At 48.2% G+C, this 23,872-nt stretch overlaps 1 protein-coding gene across 44 annotated transcripts in view; it reads right to left on the bottom strand.

The window, feature by feature from the left end:
• Positions 1-1,024: 1,024 nt before the first annotated feature.
• The window catches only part of MADD (MAP kinase activating death domain), a 38,980-nt gene continuing 16,132 nt past the window's right edge, over positions 1,025-23,872 (bottom strand). For 4 of the 44 annotated variants that reach the window (XM_060159192.1, XM_060159190.1, XM_060159182.1 and 1 more), the window contains 19 exons: positions 23,667-23,853; positions 23,419-23,569; positions 22,897-23,103; positions 21,084-21,137; positions 20,001-20,101; positions 19,335-19,418; positions 18,841-18,999; positions 16,246-16,354; positions 15,909-15,971; positions 15,553-15,673; positions 15,344-15,449; positions 14,142-14,252; positions 12,380-12,487; positions 7,144-7,308; positions 6,827-6,899; positions 6,583-6,689; positions 4,326-4,395; positions 2,448-2,494; positions 1,025-2,104 (listed from right to left, as the gene is read on the bottom strand). In XM_060159192.1, coding sequence (XP_060015175.1) covers positions 2,000-2,104; positions 2,448-2,494; positions 4,326-4,395; positions 6,583-6,689; positions 6,827-6,899; positions 7,144-7,308; positions 12,380-12,487; positions 14,142-14,252; positions 15,344-15,449; positions 15,553-15,673; positions 15,909-15,971; positions 16,246-16,354; positions 18,841-18,999; positions 19,335-19,418; positions 20,001-20,101; positions 21,084-21,137; positions 22,897-23,103; positions 23,419-23,569; positions 23,667-23,853 — 2,128 coding nt within the window. In that variant the 3' untranslated portion in view covers positions 1,025-1,999. The remainder of the gene's footprint in view (positions 2,105-2,447; positions 2,495-4,325; positions 4,396-6,582; positions 6,690-6,826; positions 6,900-7,143; positions 7,309-12,379; positions 12,488-14,141; positions 14,253-15,343; positions 15,450-15,552; positions 15,674-15,908; positions 15,972-16,245; positions 16,355-18,840; positions 19,000-19,334; positions 19,419-20,000; positions 20,102-21,083; positions 21,138-22,896; positions 23,104-23,418; positions 23,570-23,666; positions 23,854-23,872) is intronic. The other 40 variants (XM_060159224.1, XM_060159220.1, XM_060159213.1 and 37 more) reach the window with 15 other exon arrangements.

A 23,872-nucleotide genomic window follows, 5' to 3' on the forward strand; every position in this document is an offset into this window, starting at 1 on the left:
AATTAAATGAGGACCATTGTGGGATCCTAAATTCATAAAACATTAATACTAGAAGGAACCTCAGTCCTCCCCACCTTCAAATGAGGAAACTGAGGAGCTGTGACAGAGGAAAGTGTATTATTAGCAAAAGAGCCAGAATCCCCAGGCTCTCCCGTCTTTGTCCTGGTGACCCATGGTCACAGCAGCCTGGATGGGGGGCAGTGCTAGTATCAGTGTGGTTCTGTGCCCGTAAGGGCCTGGAGTGAAAGTGACCAGCTGCTTTGGGGTCCCGGTGGGCGAAAAGCCCACTGCCCATTCACACCCATATCGCACAGGAAGAGTGATCCTGTCTAGACAAGGCACTGGGAACCAGGAAGGTGTAGGGGCCAGGGCCCGACTCTGCTCTTCCTTCCCCCGGGGGGTGCCAAAATCCCATCACCAGTTTGCTTTTGGGAGGAGGAAGCCAGCAGCTCTCAGAGGTGCCCTGATAGAGCGAAAAGGGTCCTTCCTGCCCAGGGAGCGGTTTCTCCATGGCATAGAAAGAAGTTCCATGAAGGCTGGTCCAAGGTTGCTTCTCGGAGTCCTACCCAACCCAAGACACTCCTGGCCAAGAGCCCAGAGCCCTGGGCTCCAGGCCCCGTGGGAGGCTCTGGCCGAGTCACAAAACCTCTCTGGAGCACACGTGTAAGGGGCACGGGGAGCTGAGAGCCCGGGCCTTGGTTTTTCCTTTACTACTAAATGAATCTCTGCTTAGGTGTCAAGCCCTGTTTGGCTGCTCCCTCTAGCGACCAACTCATAGCACAGCAACCCTCTGATGGGGCCCTGGGAAGGCCCCTCCCACGGGGCCTCTCTGAGAGCACAGGAAGCTGGTGAGCGCCACTGGGCCAGAGGGGTGGGAAGCGGGGCCTTCAGCACACCAGATTGGATGGGCATGAGCTCACCTCCCTGATTCCTTCAGGCCAAAGGTGCCTTTTTCGAGTCCAGGGTCAGCCTTCCTCAGCCCAAGAGGAGGCGTCATTTAACGCATGGCAGCCAGGAGCCCAAGGGGAGTTGAGGACCTTTATTTCACATTCACACATCTGTACATTTTCTATAAATAATGTGGAGCTGAAATATTTACAGTCATCTCGTGCCCACTCCCAGGCTCTCGCTCCCTCTGGCAGCCAGTGCTGCGATGCTACCCGCAGACACAGAGGTGGATACTGAACTCGGCCTCTCCCCACACCACCAGGTTCCTGGGCGTGGCAGCCTGTGGTCCCTGGGACTCTCCCAGCCCCAGTCGTTTTGCTCTCCCCTGCCGAAGGCCAGGCAGACCACAAGGGAACTGCTGCTCAGCAAGCAGCAGCCGGTCAGTGCAGCCCCACTGCACTGGTGGAGACCGTGGTAGCAGCAGCCAGGCCTGTGCCCGTGGGCAGTCGCTGCCAGCTTGGGGACTGCCTGGAAGTCCCAGGGAGGAACTAAGGAAGCAGGGAGGTTGCCACTCGCTCTGCTGCCCCTTGACTCCCCCCTTCCTTTCCCCACCCACCCCTCGTCTGGGGGGACAAGCCTCAAGCTTCCCTCAACTCCCCACAGTGGGACTGCTCCAGGCACCCAGTGGTGCCGGATCACAGAGGACGGAGAGCCCAAGTCCTGCTCTGGAAGGTTATAATGTCAAGGATGAGAAACTACAACACAAATGTCTCAATGACACGTAACAGCGGGCTCGCACTTGCCTGTACTCCGAGTTCTTAGAAGCCATTGGCCCAACAGACAGACACACACGCACTTTTGAGCCCCGAGGGGACAGGAGGATGGTCTTTTGGGGGTGGAGAGGAAGAAGCTGGAAGAGACTAGCTCAGCCCTGTGAGACACACTAAGACACTGAGACACACAGAACTGGGGCCCATCTGAGCCTCAGCGAGGGGGCTTGCAGAGAACACACACGCATCACCCACTTCGCAGTCACAGCAGCACGGTGCACTTGGGAACAGCGAGAGGCAAGGGACGGCCCCTGGGCTGGGGCAGCCTTAACCCCTCTCCATCAGCTAGAGACGGGCCGGGGTGGGGTTCTGAGATCTTCCTCACTGCTACGGACAGCAGCCACATATGAGAAGAGACACAACACAGAGTAGCAGATCTCGTGGGCCTGGAGGAGAGAAAACCAGCCAGATCAACGTCACGCAGATTCCTACGTCTTCACACGTGGAGATCTGCCAACTGGGAAACTCCTGCCCTAACTCTGGGCTCAGGCCCCCAGACTAACGAGCCCCAAGCGAGGCCCCAGAGCTGGCCCGTGGGAGGGGATCAGCATGTGTGCCTCTCCTAGGCTGAAGACCTGCTTCAGCTCCAGCTGCATCTCTGGCATCTAGGCGAAATTCTCTTCGCCACCATCCGTAACTGCCCCTCGCCCTGTGCTCTCAGAAGCCCACCCCACTCCTGCTGGCACGCCCCCGGGAGCCCTTCGCGGACCGGCCCGTCGGCACACTCACCATTGGTGTCTTGTACTTGTGGCTCACCACTTCTTTAATTTCAGGAACTAAAACCGGACGGGCAAGAGACAAAACAGAAGGTTCAAAACTAAGAGCAATAGCGCCACACTCCCCCAGGCGGCAGCGCCCGGCACCAGGGTCCCCTTCCCCTGTGGGCCTCACTCAGCCCCGGCCGGGTGAGAGGACACCGGTCCCGACTCCTCAGCCTGACATCTGAGGTCTGCAGTGGCTCCTGGCTCCATGGCCACGACTCTACCGACTTTGAGAGCCCCAGCACAGGAGCAGGCTAGTCTCTCACCAGCCTGGTCGCTGCTACCATCCAGGGCCCGAGGACCACAGCTGACATTCCCAGGTTTTGGCTGGGAGGAAAGCACTGCCTCTAGCCTGTGCCTCACCTTGCTGAGACACCCGAGAACTCACCCCTGTCGCCAGCCCCATGCTCTGGTCAAGTTAAACACGTTCCCTGTACTCCCAGCCCCTGCACTGAGGGTCCTGAGGCTGGATGAAGAAATGGCATGATACTAAACCCACCAGACTCGGAAGTTTCCTTCCCTGATGGCAGGAGAGGCCCAGGCCTGCCTGTGTGAGGGAGAGCGTCAGAGGGCTCTGGAGCAGACACACCGAGCAGAAGAGACAGGTGAGTACAGCACCCGGGGAGGGAGGTGACAGGGAGCGTCAGGCAAAATACACACGTGTCCACAGCCCGGAATGCGAGCCTAAGAGTCACCCCGGCCCCAGCCATGCAGGGGTTCTGCTTGGCCAGAGGAAGGAGTAAGGTCCCCCAGCCTCAGCCATCATCATGGCCCCTGGAGACGGGGAGCAGGGGCATGGCATCCCCTGGGGGCCAGAAAAGGTAGGATGAGAGTTGGCCACACCTTCTTCTGACCCTGGGAGGTAGAATTCAGGGGGCCCCAGGGTTAACAGGGAATAAACTCATCAAAGGTAGAGCAATGAGCCCAGGTCCTTCTCCTGAGTTGGAAGACTCCCCCAAACGTCTCTCTGGCAGAAGAGAGAAAGGAGCACGCGGGAGAAAACTCGGAACCAATGAGCCAGCGCGAGGGTGGACGAGGTTGGGAAGGAAGAGGGTGGGGAGAGAAGGGAAGAGACAAGTTGGTGATGCGAGCAGCTGGCTTGGGCGAAGGGAGCCTGCCCACCCACCGCAGGGCCCAAGGCAGGGGCCTGGGGAGAGGCAGCACGGCGAGGTCACTTTACCTGCTGGAGAACGAAGGTTTTCATAGCAGCGATGAGGGGCACGAAAGAATGAAGCACAAACACAGCAGGAACTCAAAGCCCCGGGGTGAGAACCCAGACACCACTCAGTCAGCGCTTGGCTGGGGGGGGAGCCTAGCTCCCGGCTTCCAGCTACCACTGCCCTCTGCCTCTGAGGCCACTAGGCTCGCCTGCCCCCTAGAGTGAGCCTGCCTGCACCGCCGCACGCCCTCCTGCAGCCCAGAGGCTCGATGGACCCTGGCGTGGCCCCAGGGTGGCTGGACAGAGCACTGGGCTGCTAGAGGGACCGAGGCAGGCGACATGAACACAGCAGAGCTAGGGAATGGCTCGTCTGCTCTGCCCCACCAGCTGGCCAAACAAGGGAAGGTGGCGCTGCTTCGAGGAGCCTCTTCACTACCAGCGCTCATCTCTAAGCCCGGCGTCTAAGCCACTGCTCTTCGGGCCACTCTCAGGCAGCCACCGACCGACTAGCTTTCCCTTCTCCTCCCTTCTCTCAGGTCAGGACTCCCTCTTCCTCCCTATCACTCCTGCTTCTCCTGACCTCTCTGCAGAGGCTCTTCTTCTCTGTCTCTAGTCCCTCCTCTGGAGCTCCGAGGTTTGAGTTACTGCCATGTGAGTCCAGACCTAAGAGCAAAATAGTGTAATTACCAAATTCCTCCAGGACAAAGACGCCTCGAACTGTATTGCACTTTTTAATGTGATTCAGCTCTATGAAAACCTGCAAGAGAGGGAGGGAGGGAGGGAGGGAGGGAGGGGGTAAGGCCCAGAGGCTCCCCCACTGCCCCGCAAAGCCCACTGTCCCAGCTATAGCCCCACCCACACAGAAAACCTATTTCCCACAGGGAGGATGGAAGAATACACACACACACAACTCAAAAGCGCTAAGAAGCGAAGACGGCAGAAAGGGCATGTACCTTCCGCTCCTGGCCGGAGGAGAAAGCATGGGAGAGAAAGGAAGGTGTTAGTTTTAACCGTCAAAGCCAACGCAAAGGCCCCTCTGCTGGCCTGGGCTGCCTGCCCACACCCTCTGCCCAGGGCAGTGCTTGTAGGACACTGTGCCCCAGGGGCCCCCCCTCAGCCCGTCAGCTCTCTACCCTTCCATGCATCCTCCTCCGGCGCAGAGGGCTGGCACGGGCGCAAAGCTCCCTCAGACTGTCCTTGGGAGGGAGGTGTTGGCATCTTCCTTGAAACAGGATTCAGGCTCTCCCAAGAGTATGTGGTGATTGATAGTACTAACAGCAACCACTTGTGAGCACCTGCTAGGAGTTCTACAAATACTACTTGTTTGTCCTTACGTCTACGTGGCGCAGGATATAGTATCACCCTCACTTTACAGATGAGGACACTGTGGGTCAGGAGGTTTATTTGCCCATGGATGACGAAGCTGGGCTCCAAATCCAAGTACGTCCTGACTCCAAAGACCATGCTTTTCCCATCTGTTACCCCACACTGCAGAACTCCACCGGGGGTCCAATGCTTCCTCAACTCCAGCTGACTGTTATGTGGTAGAAGACAGACCCCAAGGCCATTATCTCATCATCAGTCAGGGTTTGACTTTCTCTCTCTCTTCAGGATCTCTCTTTTGGGGCAAAGCCTTAAACTACAGACCAGCTTGTACATACTTTGTAACGGTTAGACGGTAGGTCAGTCCAAAGGGGGTGTACCAAGCGGGAAGAGGGCATCTGGGTGTCATTTAATGAGATCTCTTCTTCAGAAGGTGAGGCATCAGAGGAGGCCACAGCCCTAAAGTGCAGTCAGAAGCCTGGCCCCCGAGAAGTGCTGGCAACTTCATGGTCTAGAAAAGTCCTTAAGTCAACCCCTCCTTGGGTGGACCCTAAGGTCTTATTAAGTATACTATTTAATGTATTACTGTGACTAATAGTAAATATACTACTGCAAGTATACTGCCAGGAAGCCTGGGCAGCTGTCTCCCATCACACCAAGTTGCCCAGCTGGATTCCTGAAAGAAGGAGAACTAAAATGGCAAGTGGTAGGAGGAAGCCCCAGAGTCCAGATGTTCACCGCCCCTGAGTGTCTGCTGCCTGGCCAGGGGCCGTGGTGCTTCGCACATTCGCGTCTGGCTCAGGGCCTCAAGGAGACGAACCAGGACATCAGGGGAGGGGGAGGGAAGGCACTTGTGTGAAGACTCAGGACAGGGAGCGGACCTGGGATGACGCGCTGGCCTCAGAAAGGGATTAGCTTAAGGAATGTCCACTGAGAGAAAAAGTAATGCTGTGTTAGAACCAAGAGAAAAAACAGTCAGCTCCTACGGTGGGGTCACAATGAGGGCAAGATGGGTCCTGAAGTGCTCCCCAGTCAAAAGAAGGGGAGTGGGGCCTGTGGAGCTGGGGACAGAGTGGGGACGTTCAGAGGAAGGAAGAGAATAGGAAGAAGAATCGGCAGGAAAAAAAAGGCAAATAAACACACACACTCCAGATGGGACAGACACAAGCCAGCCACACACACACGCACACGCGCGCGCGCGCCGCGCTTCACGCGCACCAGAAACACGCGAGGGGACCAGCCGGTATAGACTCTCAAAGCAAAACCACCAAGCAGAAGCACACCCTGGGATAAGGGAAGGCGGACACTGTGCGAAGAAGGGCCAGGTGAGACGCTCCCACTCACACTGTGCTGAGTAATGGGCAGGGGCAGCCGGGCCACCATGGCTCCCTCTCTCTCCCCTCCTCCCCCGCACAGGCTCCCTGCCGCACCTTCCGGGTGGTTGCCAGTGTCACTGCGCCCTCCCCTCCGATTGTTCTCTCTGATCCAGCTGCTCCAATTCTCTCACTAGCCCCGGAGGCCTCTCTCACGCTCACTGGGGAAGCACTGGGGACCTGGACACTGATCCTACTGCAGATGGAACACCGGGGCTGGGAAGCCTCATGCTGCCACTTGCACCTACCTGGTTGTGCATGAACTTGAGATTGATCCCTTCTAGGGTGACCTGCAGCAAGCCACCCTCGCCAGTCTTCATGTCCTGCACAGGGAACTCGCCACCCAGCTCCGGCCCTGTGGCGAGGGAGGAGGTCGTCAGCTAACTGGAAGGTGGGGAGTCCCGCCGCCTGACCTCCTCCTCAGGCCTCCACCGCTCAGGACGGATGAAAACCAACAGAAGGCACGCGCCCAGGGAGCCGTCCTCCGCTCACCAGGTTTGATGCTCTGCTGTCGGGCGGCGGCACGCTCCATGCTGTCCTTCACGCAGTAGTACAGCTCCCGACACTGCAGCACAGTGGGGAGAGCTGTCCTGTCGTACGAGCTCTCCAGGCTCCCCACCCTCTACTCTAGAATGGCTGCTGGAGGCCTGGGCCGATGCCAGGACCTCGGAGACAGCTTTACGTGTTCCACGCCACAGCCAGAGGCCAAAGTGGGGCCCAGCGTGGATTCTGCAACGTTAACGTCCCTGCAGGAGCTCCGCACTTTCCCTCAACGCCCAACCCCCAACGCACACAGAGTTCACGGGTACCTTCTTAGTATAGAATTTGTTGAGCTGGGTCTCAGAGCCGTTTCTACGCCACAAGCATAGCACCTTGGTCTTGGGACAGTAGGTCATGTTGATGAGCTTCTCATACCACCAGCGCTCGTACACTGTCCCGATGTTACTACGCAGTACCACGCAGTCGTCACACACCTGCAGAGGCACACGGGGCAGTCGGTGGCCCTGGTCTCTTCCCACCCCAGGCCACACTGCATGCTGCTCCCCACGGGGAAAGATGGGACAACTGGTCCTAGGAGCATCCCCAAGGTCAGGTTTTCTGTCTTATGCTCAGTCTTTCTTACGTGGAGACACAAACACTGAACTGCTGGACACATCGTCCACTAGAAGGTTTACCGACAGAGGAGGAGCCGTTGAAAGGAACTTGTGGGCAAGGAAGGAGGCTCACTTCACTTCAGTCAGTGTTCATTACTTCTTGCGTGTTCTGGACTTAAAGTACGCAGAGGATATCTTACGCCTGCACCTTACAACCTTAGGAATCATCGCTATGGACAAGCACAGAGGCAGGGGATTAGGGCAGACTTAACCAAGGAGAAAAAAAATGGAACCAACACATTTTCTAATCCTGGCTCGGCTCTAGTTCTGCATAAATCTTTTCAAAAATTAATTACACAAGTGACACACGGACATTGCTTATTGCAAAAAAAAAAAATTATACTACACAGGATGATATAAACTAAAAGGCAAAGTTCTCCACGTCCTCTTCTTGCTCAACATTCTCCCTCAGGTGGACATACCTGTTCGTATGCCTTCAGTTATGGTGGAGACATTATAGCACGATGGGTAAGAGCACAGGTCTAAGATCAGACTACCTGGATTTAGATTTAAGGCTGTCTCCTTACTTAGCTGTGTCACCTTAAGCAAGTTAATCTCTGTCTATATTTCCTCGTGTGTAAGATGGGGATAGTAATAACTTCATGGAGTTACCGTGAAGATTAAATAAGTTAATGTGCATAAAATTCTTAGAATCGGACTTCCCTGGTGGTGCAGTGGTTAAGAATCCACCTGCCAATGCAAGGGACATGGGTTCGAACCCTGGTCCGAGAAGATCCCACATGCCATGGAGCAACTAAGCCCATGCACCACAACTACTGAGCCTGAGCTCTAGAGCCCGCAAACCACAACTACTGAACCCCCATGCCACAAGTACTGAAGCCCGTGCACCTACAGCCCCGTGCTCCACAAGAGAAGCCACCGCAATGAGAAGCACGCACACTGCAATGAAGAGTAGCCCCCGCTCGCCGCAACTAGAGAAAGCCTGCACGCAGCAACGAAGACCCAATGCCAGCCAAAAAATAAATAAATTAGTTAATTAAATAAATGGTTAAAAGAATTCTTAGAATAAAGCCAGGCACATAGAATGTACCCTGGAGTTAGCTGCTATAACAACAATACAACTATGATACAAGAAATATAATAATAATTATTATGACCACATTGATGATTCTCACATCTTTCTCCACATGAGACCTGTCTTCCTGAGTCCTGACCTCTCTCTATCTGGATGTCTCACTGGCAGCACTTCAAACTCATCATGTTCAAATCTGAACTCCACATCTCCTCCTGGGCAGCTCCTCCTTCTAAGTTCCCTATTTCAGTAAATGGCATCACCGTCTCCCCCCGCTGCCCAGGCCAGAAATGAAGGAGTGATGCAAGACTCCTTCCATCAAGTCCCACCATTCTACCCCAAATACCCCTGGAACACACTTCCCCTCCCTGACTCCAGCCATCAAGTCCTACTCTTCTTCAAGTCCAAGCTCAAAGGTCACTTCTGAAGGTCGCCCACGACTCCCAGACCCTCTGCTATGTATTCCCATAACACCTGCCCCCTGAACGTCTTCTCGCAATGCTCATTATATTTTATGACACTGGGTGTTTAATTATCTGACTTCTCCAATGGCTTGTCAACCCTGTTAGGGCAACAGAAACTATGTCTCCCTTATTCACTGATATAACCCCAAACCCAGCAAACGAGTGCCTGGCTATGATATGCGCCCCATAAAAATTAGGTGCATGAATGAGGAATATACAAGATTACCAGTTTTAATCTACCATCTAAGACTTTACTGGGGCTCAAAAGCTTTAGGAAGAAAAGGGCCAACGTAGCTGAGTAGGAATTAGAAACTTGGATTCTAGCCCCAGTTGAACTCTGTGGTTCTCTCCATGTGGAAAATGGAGAATACCACTCCACTTTCCATAACCCTCTAAGAACACGATGGAAAGGAGAGGGACAGGTGTTTAGAAGAACATATGATTTCTAGGCTAGAGAGACGATGGTAACAATGTGTCATACCTGCCTATGCTGCTGGTAGAGGTGTAAACTGGCATAGTCTTTGGGAAGGCAATTTGGCAAAATCTATCAAAACCGTAAATGTATATAAGCTTGACCCAGAAATTTCACACTAAGAACCTATCCTATAGAAATTCTCAAGGGAGTGTGCAAGGATTTATGTTCAAGGATAGTCAGTGAAGCGTTGTTTAAAAAAAAAAGTGGGAGGGACCAGTTAAATAATGACACTTCCATATAACACCTCATGGTTAAGCATCCATTAAAAACAATAGAGACAGATTTCTATAATATGTAGACATATTATAGGTATGCCTGTGATACATTAAGTGAAAAAAGCCAAATTATTAACAATATTTGTAGTTTGATATCACTTTTATAAACACTGAAACAAAATTCCATATAAGCTATATTTATACAAATATGCACTTTTTTAAATCTGAAAGGATTCATGCCAAATTCTTTAACGGTGGTTACCTCTGAGACATGGCACGGGAAGGAAGTAAAGGAAAATTTTTACTTTTTACTTTATTTTTACTTCTATATGGTTTGAAACTTTTATGGCATATACTCTATTACTTTTGTAATTAAAATAAAAGGCAATAAAGATGATTTTTTAAAGTCTTTGCAAATTGCTATCCAATTACTCATGCAACCAGTAGGCTGTGCTGAGAACAGCTAAATCTGATAGCATCACGGTAGCCAGGCACTGATGGAATGAGCAAGGTACCCTTGCTTTGCAGTACAAGGGGGAGCATTTATGAGATGATGGACCCACCCCATACTCCAGGGCCCTTGTATGAGGCTCCCTGTAACAGTGGTGAGAGAGAATCCTATACTTCAAGGAATCCTCTGGAGAAATTTACTGTGGTGCAGATGCCCTAAGTAGCCCTCAGTTCTGATAGGCACCTAGCCAAAGTCTAACGCTTCAAGGTGACATGAAAATGACTCCCTTCTCAGCTACATCATCATGTATGTTTCTGCCTCAGAGCAGAAATCCCACCCTACGTTTGACAAACTACCACTTCAAAAAGCTGTGAATGTGAAAATCAAATTCAACTAAGCCAAAAGGCAGCAGAATATTAGCTAATTTCACTACTTTATAGAGGAGCAGTACTTGGTCCCTAAAATTACTTAGAAAGAGATCCATTTGAGAATTAAAAACACAGAAATGAAGAAAACATGGCCAATTTCCTTTACAATACTGGATTAAGAAAGGGTTTTTCTAACTATGACTCAAAATCCAGAAGCCACAAAAGAAATGACTGATTAATTTAACTACACGATTAATTTTAATTAATTTAAAAAATCCTGCATGGTGAAAAATACCATAAGCTAGGGACTTTCCTTGTGGTCCAGTGGTTAAGACTCTGTGCTCCCAATGCAGGGGGCCCGGGTTTGATCCCTGATCAGGGAACTAGATCCCACATGTTGCAACTAAGATCCCGCATGCCTCAGCGAAGATCCCACATGCCTCAACAAAGACCGGGAGCAGCCAAATAAATAAATAAATATTAAAAAAAAATACCATAAGCTAAATCAGAAAACTAATGAGGAAGTTTGCAGTGGATAGGTCAGGTTGCCCACATGTGAACCCGTTGATCACTAGGACAGAGCCAACCATATGAGGCGACAGGAAATATACAGCACCACCTCTTCTTGCCAAAATCCTGAATCTGAAACTGACCAAATCTCTAGATTGAATTACTAGCTTGTACAAATACAAGTGATAAAGAAACATGTTAAACAACACTAAGGAGATGCAATCAGCAAAAAATCTAAAATGTAATAGGGCACATTTCTTCAACAAAATAAATGGCAACGTGGAAGAGAAACTACTATATGTTAAGAGATACTTTAGAGTCATATCAACCATAATTATAAATGCATTTTCCCTTTGACCCAGCAATTCCACTTGTGGAAATTCCTGGATAAACCTGTACATGTGGGAAATGAAGCAGGCACAGCATCACCCAGAGTCGCGCTACTGGCAACAGCAAAAATTTGGAAGAAAATCAAGGGTACGTAAATGCTGACTGGGTATATAAACTATGGTATAGTCACATGGTGGAACACTATACAGCTGTAAAAAGAATGAGAAAGCTCTTTTTGTAGTGATACAGAAGATCTCCAGGATAAGTTTAATGAAAGAAAAAAAAAGCTACAGATCAGTAGATATTATGTGCTACCTTTAGGTAAAAGAGTAGAAAAATAAGAACTTAAGCTCATATTTTATTGTGTCTGCATAGAAAACCACTGGAAGGTACAAAGTGGTTATAAATAAAAGTGGTTACCTCCAAGAGGAAGGGGTGAGGTGGATGGGAAACTGAGTGGAAGGGGATAAGAATGAGAGCAAGACTTGCCAGTGTATACCATTCTATGTTGTTCTGACTTATGGACAATGTGACTATATCATCTATGCAATCTATATATAAAAGAAATGATAGGGATGGACTTCCCTGGTAGCACAGTGGTTAAGAATCCACCTGCCAATGCAGGAGACACGGGTTTGAGCCCTGGTCTGGGAAGATCCCACATGCCGCGGAGCAACTAAGCCCGTGAGCCATAACTACTGAGCCTGCGCTCTAGAGCCCGTGCTCCGCAACAAGAGAAGCCACCGCAATGAGAAGCCCGCACACAGCAACAAAGAATAGACCCCACTCACCGCAACTAGAGAAAGCCCGCGCGCAGCAACGAAGACCCAACACAGCCAAAAATAAATTAAAATTAAAAAATAAAAGAAACGATAGGGAATCATCTATTATATTAATTTATTTGCATAAGAGCCTAACAATTTAATGATAAATGGATCATGAAGATGAATGAGATAAGTGGGGAAAAATATTCTGGCATCAGTCCTAGGAGTTCCTTGTGACTCTCAAATATTGCTTTGGGCCCCTAGCATGAACCAGCACCTACCTCCATGAAAAAGATATCTCCATTTGTGTCTGTCCCCGCATGTACCACAAATGTCTGCTTCTTCATGTGCCGGCTGCCACTGGACCGGATAGAGAGATCTCGTCCATTCTGAGGAAAGAGAGATCCTTTAGGGACAGCCAAACATCCCTCTCACACGGCCCTCTGGGCCGAGAATCCCTCATTCAGCAATTCAATTCTTATCAGCTTCCTTAGAGCGGCGCCATCTGCTGGCCACTGGCCGCCATGGCTGTGTTCTCAAACTTCCTGGTCTCAGGACTCCTATCCATTTTAACTTTATTGATGACGCCCCAAGAACTTATGTCTTTGTAAGTTTTACTTATAGGTATTTACCACACTAGAAATTAAAACTGAAAAAATTTAAATGTTTATTAATTCATTTAAAAGGAATTAATAATTCATTAATAAATCCATTACATGATAATATAAACAACATATACTTTTTAAATCATCATATCTTCCAGAACAACAAAAAAAATGTGGTGAGTGGCACTATTTTACATTTTTTGCAAATCTCTTTAATGTTTGGCTTAATGAAAAATAGCTGTATTCTCATATCTGCTTCTACATTCAATCTGCTGTGATGTGTTGCTTTGGTTGAGGTATATTAAAGAAAATCTGACCTCACAGATACGTATCTGGAAAAGGGAGGAGTATTTTACTAGGCTTTCCAGATAAATATGCACATTCTTCTTTGATGCTATACCAGAACCTCAAGAAGTTTCTTAAAGTTAGTAGCAGTGTGTAATCTGAAAACACATCAATGAACACTTTGTCCTTTGTTACATTAAAATCCATTTGTCTGCGTTACACCTGGAGTGGATCTTTTATCCACAGTTGAATTTGTAACATCACACATCAGTCATCTGGAAAATACTGGTTCGCCCAGTTATGCAGCTCTTCCAAATGTTGATGCATTTCATTACACAATATCAAAAAATCACATGCATCATCAATCTCACTGGAAAAGTCTTTAAATATTGGGAAGCTTCATGCACAAGAAGTTTGCCAAATACCCAACTCCAAATAACAGTAATGTTAGTCATTCTTTCAAGTAAAAATGATGTCCCACAACTGGCTGCAAAGCTGTCAGTTCACCTTGGAATTCAAATCGTCACAAATTCCCTTTCCTCGAAACAATCATATTTTCATTTGCAGCAATATGCTTTATGTATATTTCTCATTTTGTCACATAGAATACTAAGAAGATGTATAATCACTGATCAGATTGAATAAAACTGATGATTTTAACTGCATCATCAAGGACATTCACAAGTGAAACTGGCTTTTTGTTTTGTTTTTAACTGAGAGTGTGTGGAGGTGGGGACACTAGCACGGTTTGGTGCCACCATCTTCACCGTGTTAAGGCACCAGTGGTTTTACCCACCATTGCATTTGCACCCTTAGTGCAAATGTCAACCCAATAAAAAAGGCAATAAAAAACAACATTTTAGTATTATCGTGAAAACAGTATTCACCTTGTGGATCCACAGGGGTCCACAGACCACACAAACGTTGAAATGGCTGCACTGGGATGTTTTAGTGCAGAGAATCCTATCACAGAACAGAAGGGCAAAAGCCTCATCTAGAGTCAAAGCCCTATTTTCAGAACTAGGGATTTTGAAAACATACGAGCCAAGAAATGACCTACGCAGAAGGCTCTGCCTTAGGCCATGAGGCCCACGCCTGCGAGGCTGACTAGCGCAATGGAAGGGAGCCTAAAGGACGGCCCAGGTGTACTCACCAGGTTTGCCAGCTGGTCAAGCACTTCGTTGATTTGCTGGCTGTACACAAGCCCAATATGCGACTTTCCCATCAGGCGCCTCACCTTCTTCCGGATATCATTCTTATTTACCTGAAAAGCCAAAACAGGATCTTAATATCTTTCCTCCTGAGAAAAGTAGAGTTCTAAAAGACCACATCACTGAGGATAAAACATTCAACTGTGTGTTCTGCCAACAGTCTGAGAAGAAAAACCCTGGTTCTGTCTCCAGGTGGCTTCTGCAGAAAAGTGGTTCTTAGAGAAGTTCTGGTTTAAGTGGACGGGGACTCACGGGGACACATCCTCCCTAACCCCCCAACCAATACCATAACATTCACCTCTAAAAACCCCTGGGGATCCTCAGAGTGTGATTCTTAGATAGTAAGACTTAAGAGTAGCAATGTTCTACACTCAGTTGTCACCAAGACACCATCTTAGGGTTAAAGATCACCACCCTTTCCCAACCAGAGTTTAACTGGTACCCCTGGAGTTCAAGAGACCCTTAAACAGAAAAGGAAACAAACCAAGAGTGCCTGCAGGGTATTCTCTGCATTTGATCAACTAATCCCTTCACATTTAGAGAGGCTGGGAGAACAGGAGGAGGAGAAACCCAGGAGCTCATTCTCAAAACAACTCTCTTCTACCCGCCAAGTCCCTTTCAGAACAGGACTCTTCTATTTGGTAACACAGTTCTCCCACAGCTATAAAAACCAAGTATAACCAAGTCAAACTAGAACCTACCATTGCTTTTTCAATGAGTAGCTCTTTTTACATCTATGGCAAAGTCTATATGATAAAGGACTAATGCTGAAAAGTAAATTCTGGGCATTCTTTCTCAAGTTTCAGAGCCTACTATGTAAAAAAAATTTTTTTTCCACTGTATTCTGTAGGGAGTTCTACAGGCATCCTAAAACTATTCAGCAAAGGAAGCCCATTTAAAATTCAGAATAAACAAGTGGCATGCAATCATCAATCACCTTTACAACATTCCTTAGCACAACAGCCTGGCAGCTTCAGATAAATGGATCATGTGTGAGCTGCAGAGAGGCCTCAGACTTTCAATGAAAAAGAGAGCCCCAACAGGATGCTCTGACTGCTTCCCAACTGCCCCGAGATTTAGGCAACAGGAACAAGCCTTGCCCTCCACTATCAGCAGTAGCTGGGCGTAGCAAAATAGACATTACCTTCATCAGCAGCATGTAGGAGATGAGGTTGTGCAAGAGCGTGGCCAGCAAACGATCTTCATCATCCTCTAGGCGCTTCCGGTCATGTTCTCCTAGGGACAGGTACCTGAGCAGGAGACCAGGACAAGTCAGCCCCCAGGTGGGAGAACACAGAATTAACTGGGAAGAGGCTGAATTTGCATTTTCCCAAGGGTTTCTAAGCCTCATACCTGTCTATCATTTCCTGGGGACCCTGGTCCATACCCATTCCTTCTCTCTCCAACATCACAGCATCTAAGAATGCATCTTCCCAGAACTGCATTTGGTCCCATAAAGTAGAACGCTCTTTGCCTGTGTGGAAGAGAGGTTTTTTAGGGGCTTATATAACATATAAAGAATATGGCTGCCGAACTAAAACAGAGTAAATTCCAGAAAAAAGGAAGTCATTACAAATTCCAGGGCAAAGGAAACACGAGGCTCTTCACCCCAGATCTAACATTCCTGCCACCAGCCCCAGCTGCCTCCAAGTGAGGCCCAATCCCTCCCGAGGAGGAGGGATGAACAGCACACAAAGAAAGGTGGTTACTTATAGAAAAGGTCTCCATAGCGGCATCCTCTAACTGGTCCCACATCGATCCTTTGTCCCTTCCTGCCGATTTGTGAGCAGGAAGGACCATGGTAGCAAGAAAGTAAAAGAAGACAGAAAGACAGAGGCTGTTGGTTAATACCAAACTTCAGTCTCTTCTAGTTTTCACCCACTGTTTTTTCCCCAGTAAGTCGCTTGCTTCAGATATAAAAATGTCCTCTAACGTCAGCACCGAGATCAGCAAAAAGCCAAGCAGCTATTTGTTCAGTGCCACCCTCTTCCCGGGCTGAGTCCAGCTTCCTTCCAGTGCAAGTGGCCTTCGCAGTCTGTTTCTCACCTAGGAGTCCCTCGTAGAGATAGACTCGCTGGCTTACATCTTCAGAAAAGCGAACTGGGCTGCCCACCAGCTTCTCCTTTACACTTGGCTTCAAGCTGTGGGCTTTACCCTAGAGAGAAGAGGCAACAGGTCAGCTGCCAGAGGGAACAATGAATAGGGGCAAAGGAAACCAAGCAGCTCATTAAGAGGCTCACACACACTAGGCACCGTCATTAGTCACATATATTCCAGTAGCCCTGCCTTTGCTACTCTGCTTGCCTCCATCAGAAGTCAATCTGATAATCCAGCTTTCTGTTACTGCCTCCCAAAACATGCAAGCAAGTTTTCATTTCTACTTACCTTTACCCTTTAGTCTCTGTAAGACTCTTTCCTCTTCAAAAAAAAAAAAAAAAATTAGGCAAATTCTCTGTAGCAGCGTGATGCCGTGAAAAGAACACTGGGTTTGAAGTCTAGACTGAGCAACGTTCAGATCCCTGACTCTTACTAGCCGTGTGATCTTAGGTACAACGCTTAACTTCTCTGAGAGTCATTTTCCTCACCTGTAAAAGGAAGGTTATAATACCTACCCGAAAGGACTATTCTCATTTAATATGAGAAAATACATAGACATCACTTAATAGTGCCTGGCACATGGTTGGTATTTGATAAATGTTAAGTCTTCTCTTCTACCATCTCTTAGAAATATCTTCCCACATAGAAATACCACTAACTTCATCTACCACTTCTGCAATATTAGACTTTCTATTCATTCAAAAAAGATCTTCGGCTGGGTAAGAGGTAGTTTTCATGCCTGCTTCACAACACATGCAACAGCATAAGCAGAGAAGCCACTGAACAAAGGTTACCATTAGGCAATACCTAATTAGTGTGTCCAAATGCCAGCTTCCTGGTTCACAGCACAAGACTTTGTTCAATGAACCATATTAACCTAAGATAATTAATTTCTTACCAAAATAGCCCTTTTTGAGCCAAGAAATTTAGGTAACTGCTCTCAGCAACTCAACTGCACAAAGAGCCTTGCCCAGAAGTACAGGAAAAGTAAGAATTTGTCCCAGGAAGGTGCCAGGAAAGGTAGCACACAGCTGAATGGCTTCTTGCGAGACTGCTGCTCCATAACATCTATCTCAACCTCCAAAATGGAAGCACACTAGGAGGATTTAAAATACTCTTGGGGCTTCCCTGGTGGCGCAGTGGTTGAGAATCCGCCTGCCAATGCAGGCGACACGGGTTCAATCCCTGGTCTGGGAGGATCCCACATGCCGTGGAGCAACTAAACCCATGCGCCACAACTATGGAGCCTGCACTCTAGAGCCCATGAGCCACAACTACTGAGCCTGCATGCCACAACTACTGAAGCCCACATGCCTAGAGCCCGTGCTCTGCAACAAGAGAAGCCACCACAATGAGAAGCCCGCGCACCGCAACAAGAGTAGCTCCTGCTCACCGCAACTAGAGAAAGCCCGCGCGTAGCAATGAAGACCCGACTCAGCCAAAAATAAATAAATAAAATCAATAAATGTATTAAAATAATAATAATAAAATACTCTTAATTAAAAGGGTCTGTTTAGACTCAGGGAGAGTTAAGGTCCATTAGCTTGAATGGCTCTGCTGACTCTCAATCCTATCCCCTACCTCCACCTTGGGATGTCACTTGCTCTATTAGAAACATGTATACAGAAGGCCCTGGCGGTGGGAATGATCACCAGTGTTAAATAATTTATTTCATTTCAATTTCATCTTCCATTCTCCCCACAGACCAAAGAGAAGAACCTATGAGTTCGTGTAGAGAATATCCATTCTCAACTCTGCCTAACCAAGTGGTGAGTGTATCAGAACCCTTAAAGCTGCCTAAAGAGGCCTGTATACACTGAAGGGCAGTGGGTCTAAAGGCAAGGACTAAAAAGAATTCATTTAATTCCAACTGATCACTGGCTTATTGTATAACCTAGGGCAAGATCTTTTCTTCCTAAGGCTTTGTTTCCCTCACCTGGCAGAAGAGATTAGTTGTAGCAATATACTGAATTGTAAACTTCTTGAAAATGGGAATCGTGCCTTATCATGCTTGTTTCTTTAGTACAGAATCTGGCATTTAGTAAATCACTTAATAGATGTTTATTAATGAAGGAAAGCTTCAAACATACTACATGAAATGAAGGAATATACTAAAATGAAATGCTATTTTAAGGTGCTATATAAATAAAGCAGGGACCAGAATAAAACTAGACTAGTCCATAAAAATAGGTAGACTGGTACAAAATGAGAGCTGCAACTGCCCTGACATTGCTATAAAGGCATCACTTTGCTTATTTTAAACACGGGGGTTACTGCCACATAGGAGTCGAAGCCCTTATCTGACTGGGCAGGAAGCCTAACTCATCAATGATTCAGGAGAAGGTTCTAAAAGCCCCAGATCATGGAGTCAAATGACTGAAAAAAGCTAACTTAAGAGACATTTTCTTTAAAGTCAAATATATGAAGGTTATCCATTCCTTCCTTCCTCTTTTCCTTCTAATTGCCTCCTAACTTTTCATCCTTTTCTAACCCATCCCCATCCCACTGAAAAAATGGTCTTCTTTTGTTAGTAAACAAACTTACAAAGATGGCACTGGTGGCAGAGTTGGTTTCAATTTCACTATCAGACAACGTGCCTCTAGAGCCTGCCAAGTGGGTGCCGCCCTCACCGCCTGGTCCATCACCTGCATTGCTGCTCAGGTCACTGTCCGCTCCAAGGGTCTCTCCAGAGCTATTACTCACCTGGAAAGGAAAAAAAGGTGGTAAGGGATATTCCCCAGGATGTGTCCCAGAAATGCCAAGCTGCTAGAGCTCTCTGCTACCATAAAAAAAGTATCCAGCTGCAAAGGTGTGTCAGACAGCCTCTGGAAGTACCTTCTTTACAAGATGAGGAGAAGCCCTGGGTGAAATCTCAGGGTCTGATCCCACAAAGAAAGACCTGTGACAGGTAGACATCTCCACCAAGAGACCCAACCTGACCTGAGACTAAGGACAGCCCCCAAAGCAGAGAGCAGCCCCCTTCTCCAAAGGGGGACCCACACCCCACCCACCAAGATGCCAGCGTGGTGTTCCCCTACCACGGTGCTAACTTCAGAGTCCTGACTCGAGCTTCGGATCATAACGGCTGGACTCACACCAAGGACAGAATCTGGATCAGTCCTCTGAAACAAGACACACGGACTCAGACACATTCGGGAGGTGTCCAATCTAGTCTCAGTTTCCCTAAGAAATACTGTATCTTCTTCCTTCTCTCCATCCCCACCCTTCTATTGTCATCCCTAGATAGGTCATGAAAAATGAACATTTTTCCTGAATATAAAATATATATGACTTACAGAGCGAGAAAAATAATGAATGTTAAAGAAGTACATGCTTACTACAGAAAATACACGAAAGAATAAGGAAATAAAAATAAACCATAAACTTACCACCTACGTTAATCTCTGTTAAGTCTTTAGCATATTTCCTTTGTCTTTTCTATGTATGTTTTAAAAATAAAATTTGAATCACACTGTATATAGCTTTGTAAACACTTTCCCATGTCACCAAATTTTTGAAAATACAGTCATTAGCGGATACTAATATTCTATTACATGGATATATTACACTTATTTCATCATTCCCCTATGACTGGATATTCATGTTGTTTCAATGCTGTGATTTTGTTCAGTTTTGATCTTAAAGAAGTATTCTGAGATAGCAAATTTTTAATGCTCGCAATCCTCAACAAGGCTGTCACAAACCTGGGGACCAGACGTCAGGCTCACACCACTGTCTGCGCTGACTTGGGACTTCTTCTCCTCTGTCTCACCAAGGTCAAAGGTGGGTTTGATTACTTCAGGCCCTGAGTAGGGGAAGACTTGTGTTACTCAGTACAAGAGGCTAGGGGCAGGCTGGCGAAGGGAGTGGGACAGCAGCACAGCCTAGCCCCAGACCAGTTCAGCATGTCCCAGTCACCTTTCCAGGGACTGCCACCCACTCAGGCCGCACTGGACGAAGTCCCCAGATGCCTTAAGAGCCAAGTAGGAAAAATTAAACCTGGTCTCAAAGGGTTCTGCAGCCATTTTCTCAACCTGAGAAAATTCTGACCAAATCATCTTAAAGCAGAAAAGCTCCACAAACAAACATCGGAACCACATTCCACCGCACTCAGAATCAGAGAGCTTCACACATGCCTAAGACCCTTTAAGGGTCCCCAGGTCACTCTGCTTCCCAAACAAATATGTCTAAAGGGGCTAGAAAAGGAAGAGCCCAGTGAGATTAAAAAACACCAGCTGTTTCAGCGGACGCTGCCTACCCCCACCCTGCAGCTTCTGTGTTTGACATTAGAAAACCACCCCCATATTTCCCGCCCACCCACAATGGTATGGCAGAAGGACAGAATGACAGAAGGCAAGAAAGCGTGCCTAGGCAAGCCACCAGAGAGAGCTGGGAAGCTACAGACTCAACACGGAGGGACAGCAACCATCCCTGCCAACTGTGCCCACAGGCCTTCTCATGGGGTGAGGGAGACATCAGCCAATGAGGGGCACTGAAATAGGCAAACGTTCTCCCCACCAACTCGGAAGCAATAGAGAACCAAGCTCTGAGGGATTTTACACAGGAGATGTCCTGATTACTGCCTGATTACTACAAGGGGAGGGGGCAAGAAGCAGCCTACAAGCATATACCTGTGAGTCACATACCACCTACCTGCTTTCATTCCAAATACCCGCCCCCAAGAGCAAATTTGGGGTGGGGCTGACAAACGGAGCCTGCCCCAACTGGGCCTGGGGAGTTGGCAGGTATGGGAGACTTGGGAACAGGAGGGGGCATTTGTTCCTTACTCTGTGTTTCCAAAGCTTTTTGCTTTTTCACTTCCTGGTGCTTGTTCCACAATTCTACCCCAGATGCAATGTGAGCAGGAGAGAAAGACAGAGAGAGTCAGAGGCTGGTCAGACAGACGAAATGGAAACCCACCCACCCAAGATGATTCGGTCTCAGGCACAGGATTACAAATCAAGAGATAAAAAGAGATCTTCATTGCGGGGGAGGGGGGTTAAAAAAAAATCAAGAGATCTAACGCCTTCCCCCCAGGTCAAGAACTAAATTCCTATCCTAACCTCCATGTGGCAGTAAAAATCTCACAGAATGTTAGAGCTGGCAGAGCCTTTAATCAAGCTCCTTCATTCTGGCAGGAGGAAACTGATCCCAAAGAGGCTGGAGCACCTGCTCAAGATCAGGTAGCTCAGGACCAGTTTAAACTTCCACCACAGCACGCCCTCTGCCAAGTGAGCTAGGCAACAGCAAATTTTAAAGATTCCAGATAAGACAGATGATTACCTCAAGCAGCCAAAGGGTTTCAGAAGCATGAGCACAAACCTGTTTGATTCACTGGATTGGAGAGAGGCCACTCAAGGTAGGCAGTTAGCATCCCTTCTTGTTGCTACCAAAACTCCCCAACTTACCCTCAGCATCAGTGCCTGCCCTACCAAGAGACCCATCTTAGCCAGTCATCGGGAAAAAGGCTTCTGGTAGAGGTGACAGAGAACACTAAATGGTCAAGAAGAGCATCTTAGCAGGGGTTAAGAAGAGAGAGTACCGATCATAGCAATTCTGGAAAGTTCTGGAAGAACTTTAGAGTCTACTTAGTGCAATCTCCTTGTGTTCCAGATGAGGTGATAGAGACCCTGAGAGGGGAAATGATTTGCCCAAAGTCACTTTCCTAGTTGGGGGCAGATACAGGACTAAAACTCCAGACCTCCAGACTGGCAGGTCAGTACATTTTCTAGAACATCACAACAGGTAGGAGAAAAGCATGGTTGACTGCCTCTAGGACAATATTTTGCTGGTTAGAGAAGCACAGCTCTCCTAAGAAGGAAACTGGTTCCTCATTACCATTTATGGGAGCAAAAGGCAACTGCTAATGGATGTGGCAAAGAGGCACCGGCTAGAAGCACATTGCCCAGGGACCTAGAACCCGAAAAAGCAAGACACAATCTAGATGACTCAAGGTCAGGCAGGCAGTGAGTCAAACAGAGGTGACACCCAGAGAGCTCACCAAGGCTCTGCCTTAGTGGGAATGGAGAAACACCAAACGTAAGCAAGGTCTAATCAAGTCCAGTAAGGACATGTTTAAAGAAAAGCTGACTCAGAACTCTGTACCTCCAAGTCCAGAACCCAGGGAAATGGGGTTGCCGGACATGCCCCAAAGGAGCAAATTTGAGGGCAGCATAATGGTTGGATGGGGGAAAACTGGCTTTAGAGACCCAGACAGTCACAATTTTATAGCCCAAAGATGCATCTATAAACTTCCTTATGGCTTCCAGGAGCTCATGTGGCCTCTCCATTATGTGAAGAAATCCAGATGTAAATAAAAGAGAGGGACGGGGAGGACAGCTTAGACTCCTGCACTAAGCCTCGCTCGGCCCTCTAAGCAAAACTTCCATTCTTCCTCTAAGATGTAGGTGAGGGTGGCTGTAAATGAAGCATAAGGGATAGAGAAGTATAAAGAAATGCCGTTAGAAAAGGACACAAACCTATTTTCCTGTCTACAGAGCAAAGCATGGGGAAGAGAAAGGCGGGATTCTGGATGAATTGAAAGGAGGGAGGGACATTAAGAAGCCAGAACTCCTCTGCCACACCCAACACAATACACACCGATAGATGCTACAAAGTTCTCCTCCTTTAGACTTCTGGTGTCCAGTTCCTTGGGACTCTTTCCTGAGGCACTTGGTGCCCGAGGTCCCAGCTGGGGGACTCTCAGCTGTGCCATGGCCTTTGGGTCCCCCCGCCAAGCCAGGCCAGGATCCTTGCCAATTGGTGTATTTACACTCTCTGTTGGACTTCTCTTCCGCTTGTCTGGTTCTGAGGAAAAGATCAAATATAGGAAGAGGTCAAAAGAGACAGTGAGTGAGAGTCAAGGTGTGGGAATGAGGTGGGAGAAGCAAGGATAGAGGAGGATGTGGAAGGGAAGAAGTGCAAGGAAAGAAAAGCTGACATCGTTCTTTTCCGTGACAGAAAAACACCCACTACATACATACACGCACTAGAAAATAAAATCCCAAAGCCTAACAGGAAGCAGCTTGACACTGGGAAACTCATCAAGGGGCCGAGTTCATTCTTTCAGAGAAGAGTGGGAGAGCCGTGGACAGCATGCTGCCTTGCTGGTCTGATCCCTACCTTTACTATAGTAGTGGGTCTGGGCGATCTCCAGAAGCGCAAAGATGCTGGCCATGCCACCCAGACCTGCGTGGGCGTAGGACTGCTCCAGACTGAGGACCGTGCACTTGAGCAGGTCTAACATGCCCTTGTACACCTTCCGACCGATCTCCTGCAACAATAACCCAGGGGCAAGAGTTGGGACAACTGCCTCTGGCGCCCATGTCCCTCTTCCCAGTTGATTCCAACTCCCAACCCCCAGCACTGACCACATCTGGGATGATGTCCTGCTGGGCCTCGTCCTCTGACTGCACCGTGCGGCTCAGCTTGCTCAGGACAAAGACTCTAAGCTGCTCGCTCTCCAGCAGCCGTCGCACCTTCTTCGTGTTGAGCCAGCCAACTCCCTGGCCGTCCAGCACGCTGTGCACCACCTCCTTCAGGAACTGCTGGTTCTCACTGGAGGGTCCACATACCA

The sequence above is a fragment of the Lagenorhynchus albirostris genome, chromosome 9 (genome assembly GCF_949774975.1).
Source record: "Lagenorhynchus albirostris chromosome 9, mLagAlb1.1, whole genome shotgun sequence".
In the NCBI taxonomy this organism is placed as follows: Eukaryota; Metazoa; Chordata; class Mammalia; order Artiodactyla; family Delphinidae; genus Lagenorhynchus; species Lagenorhynchus albirostris.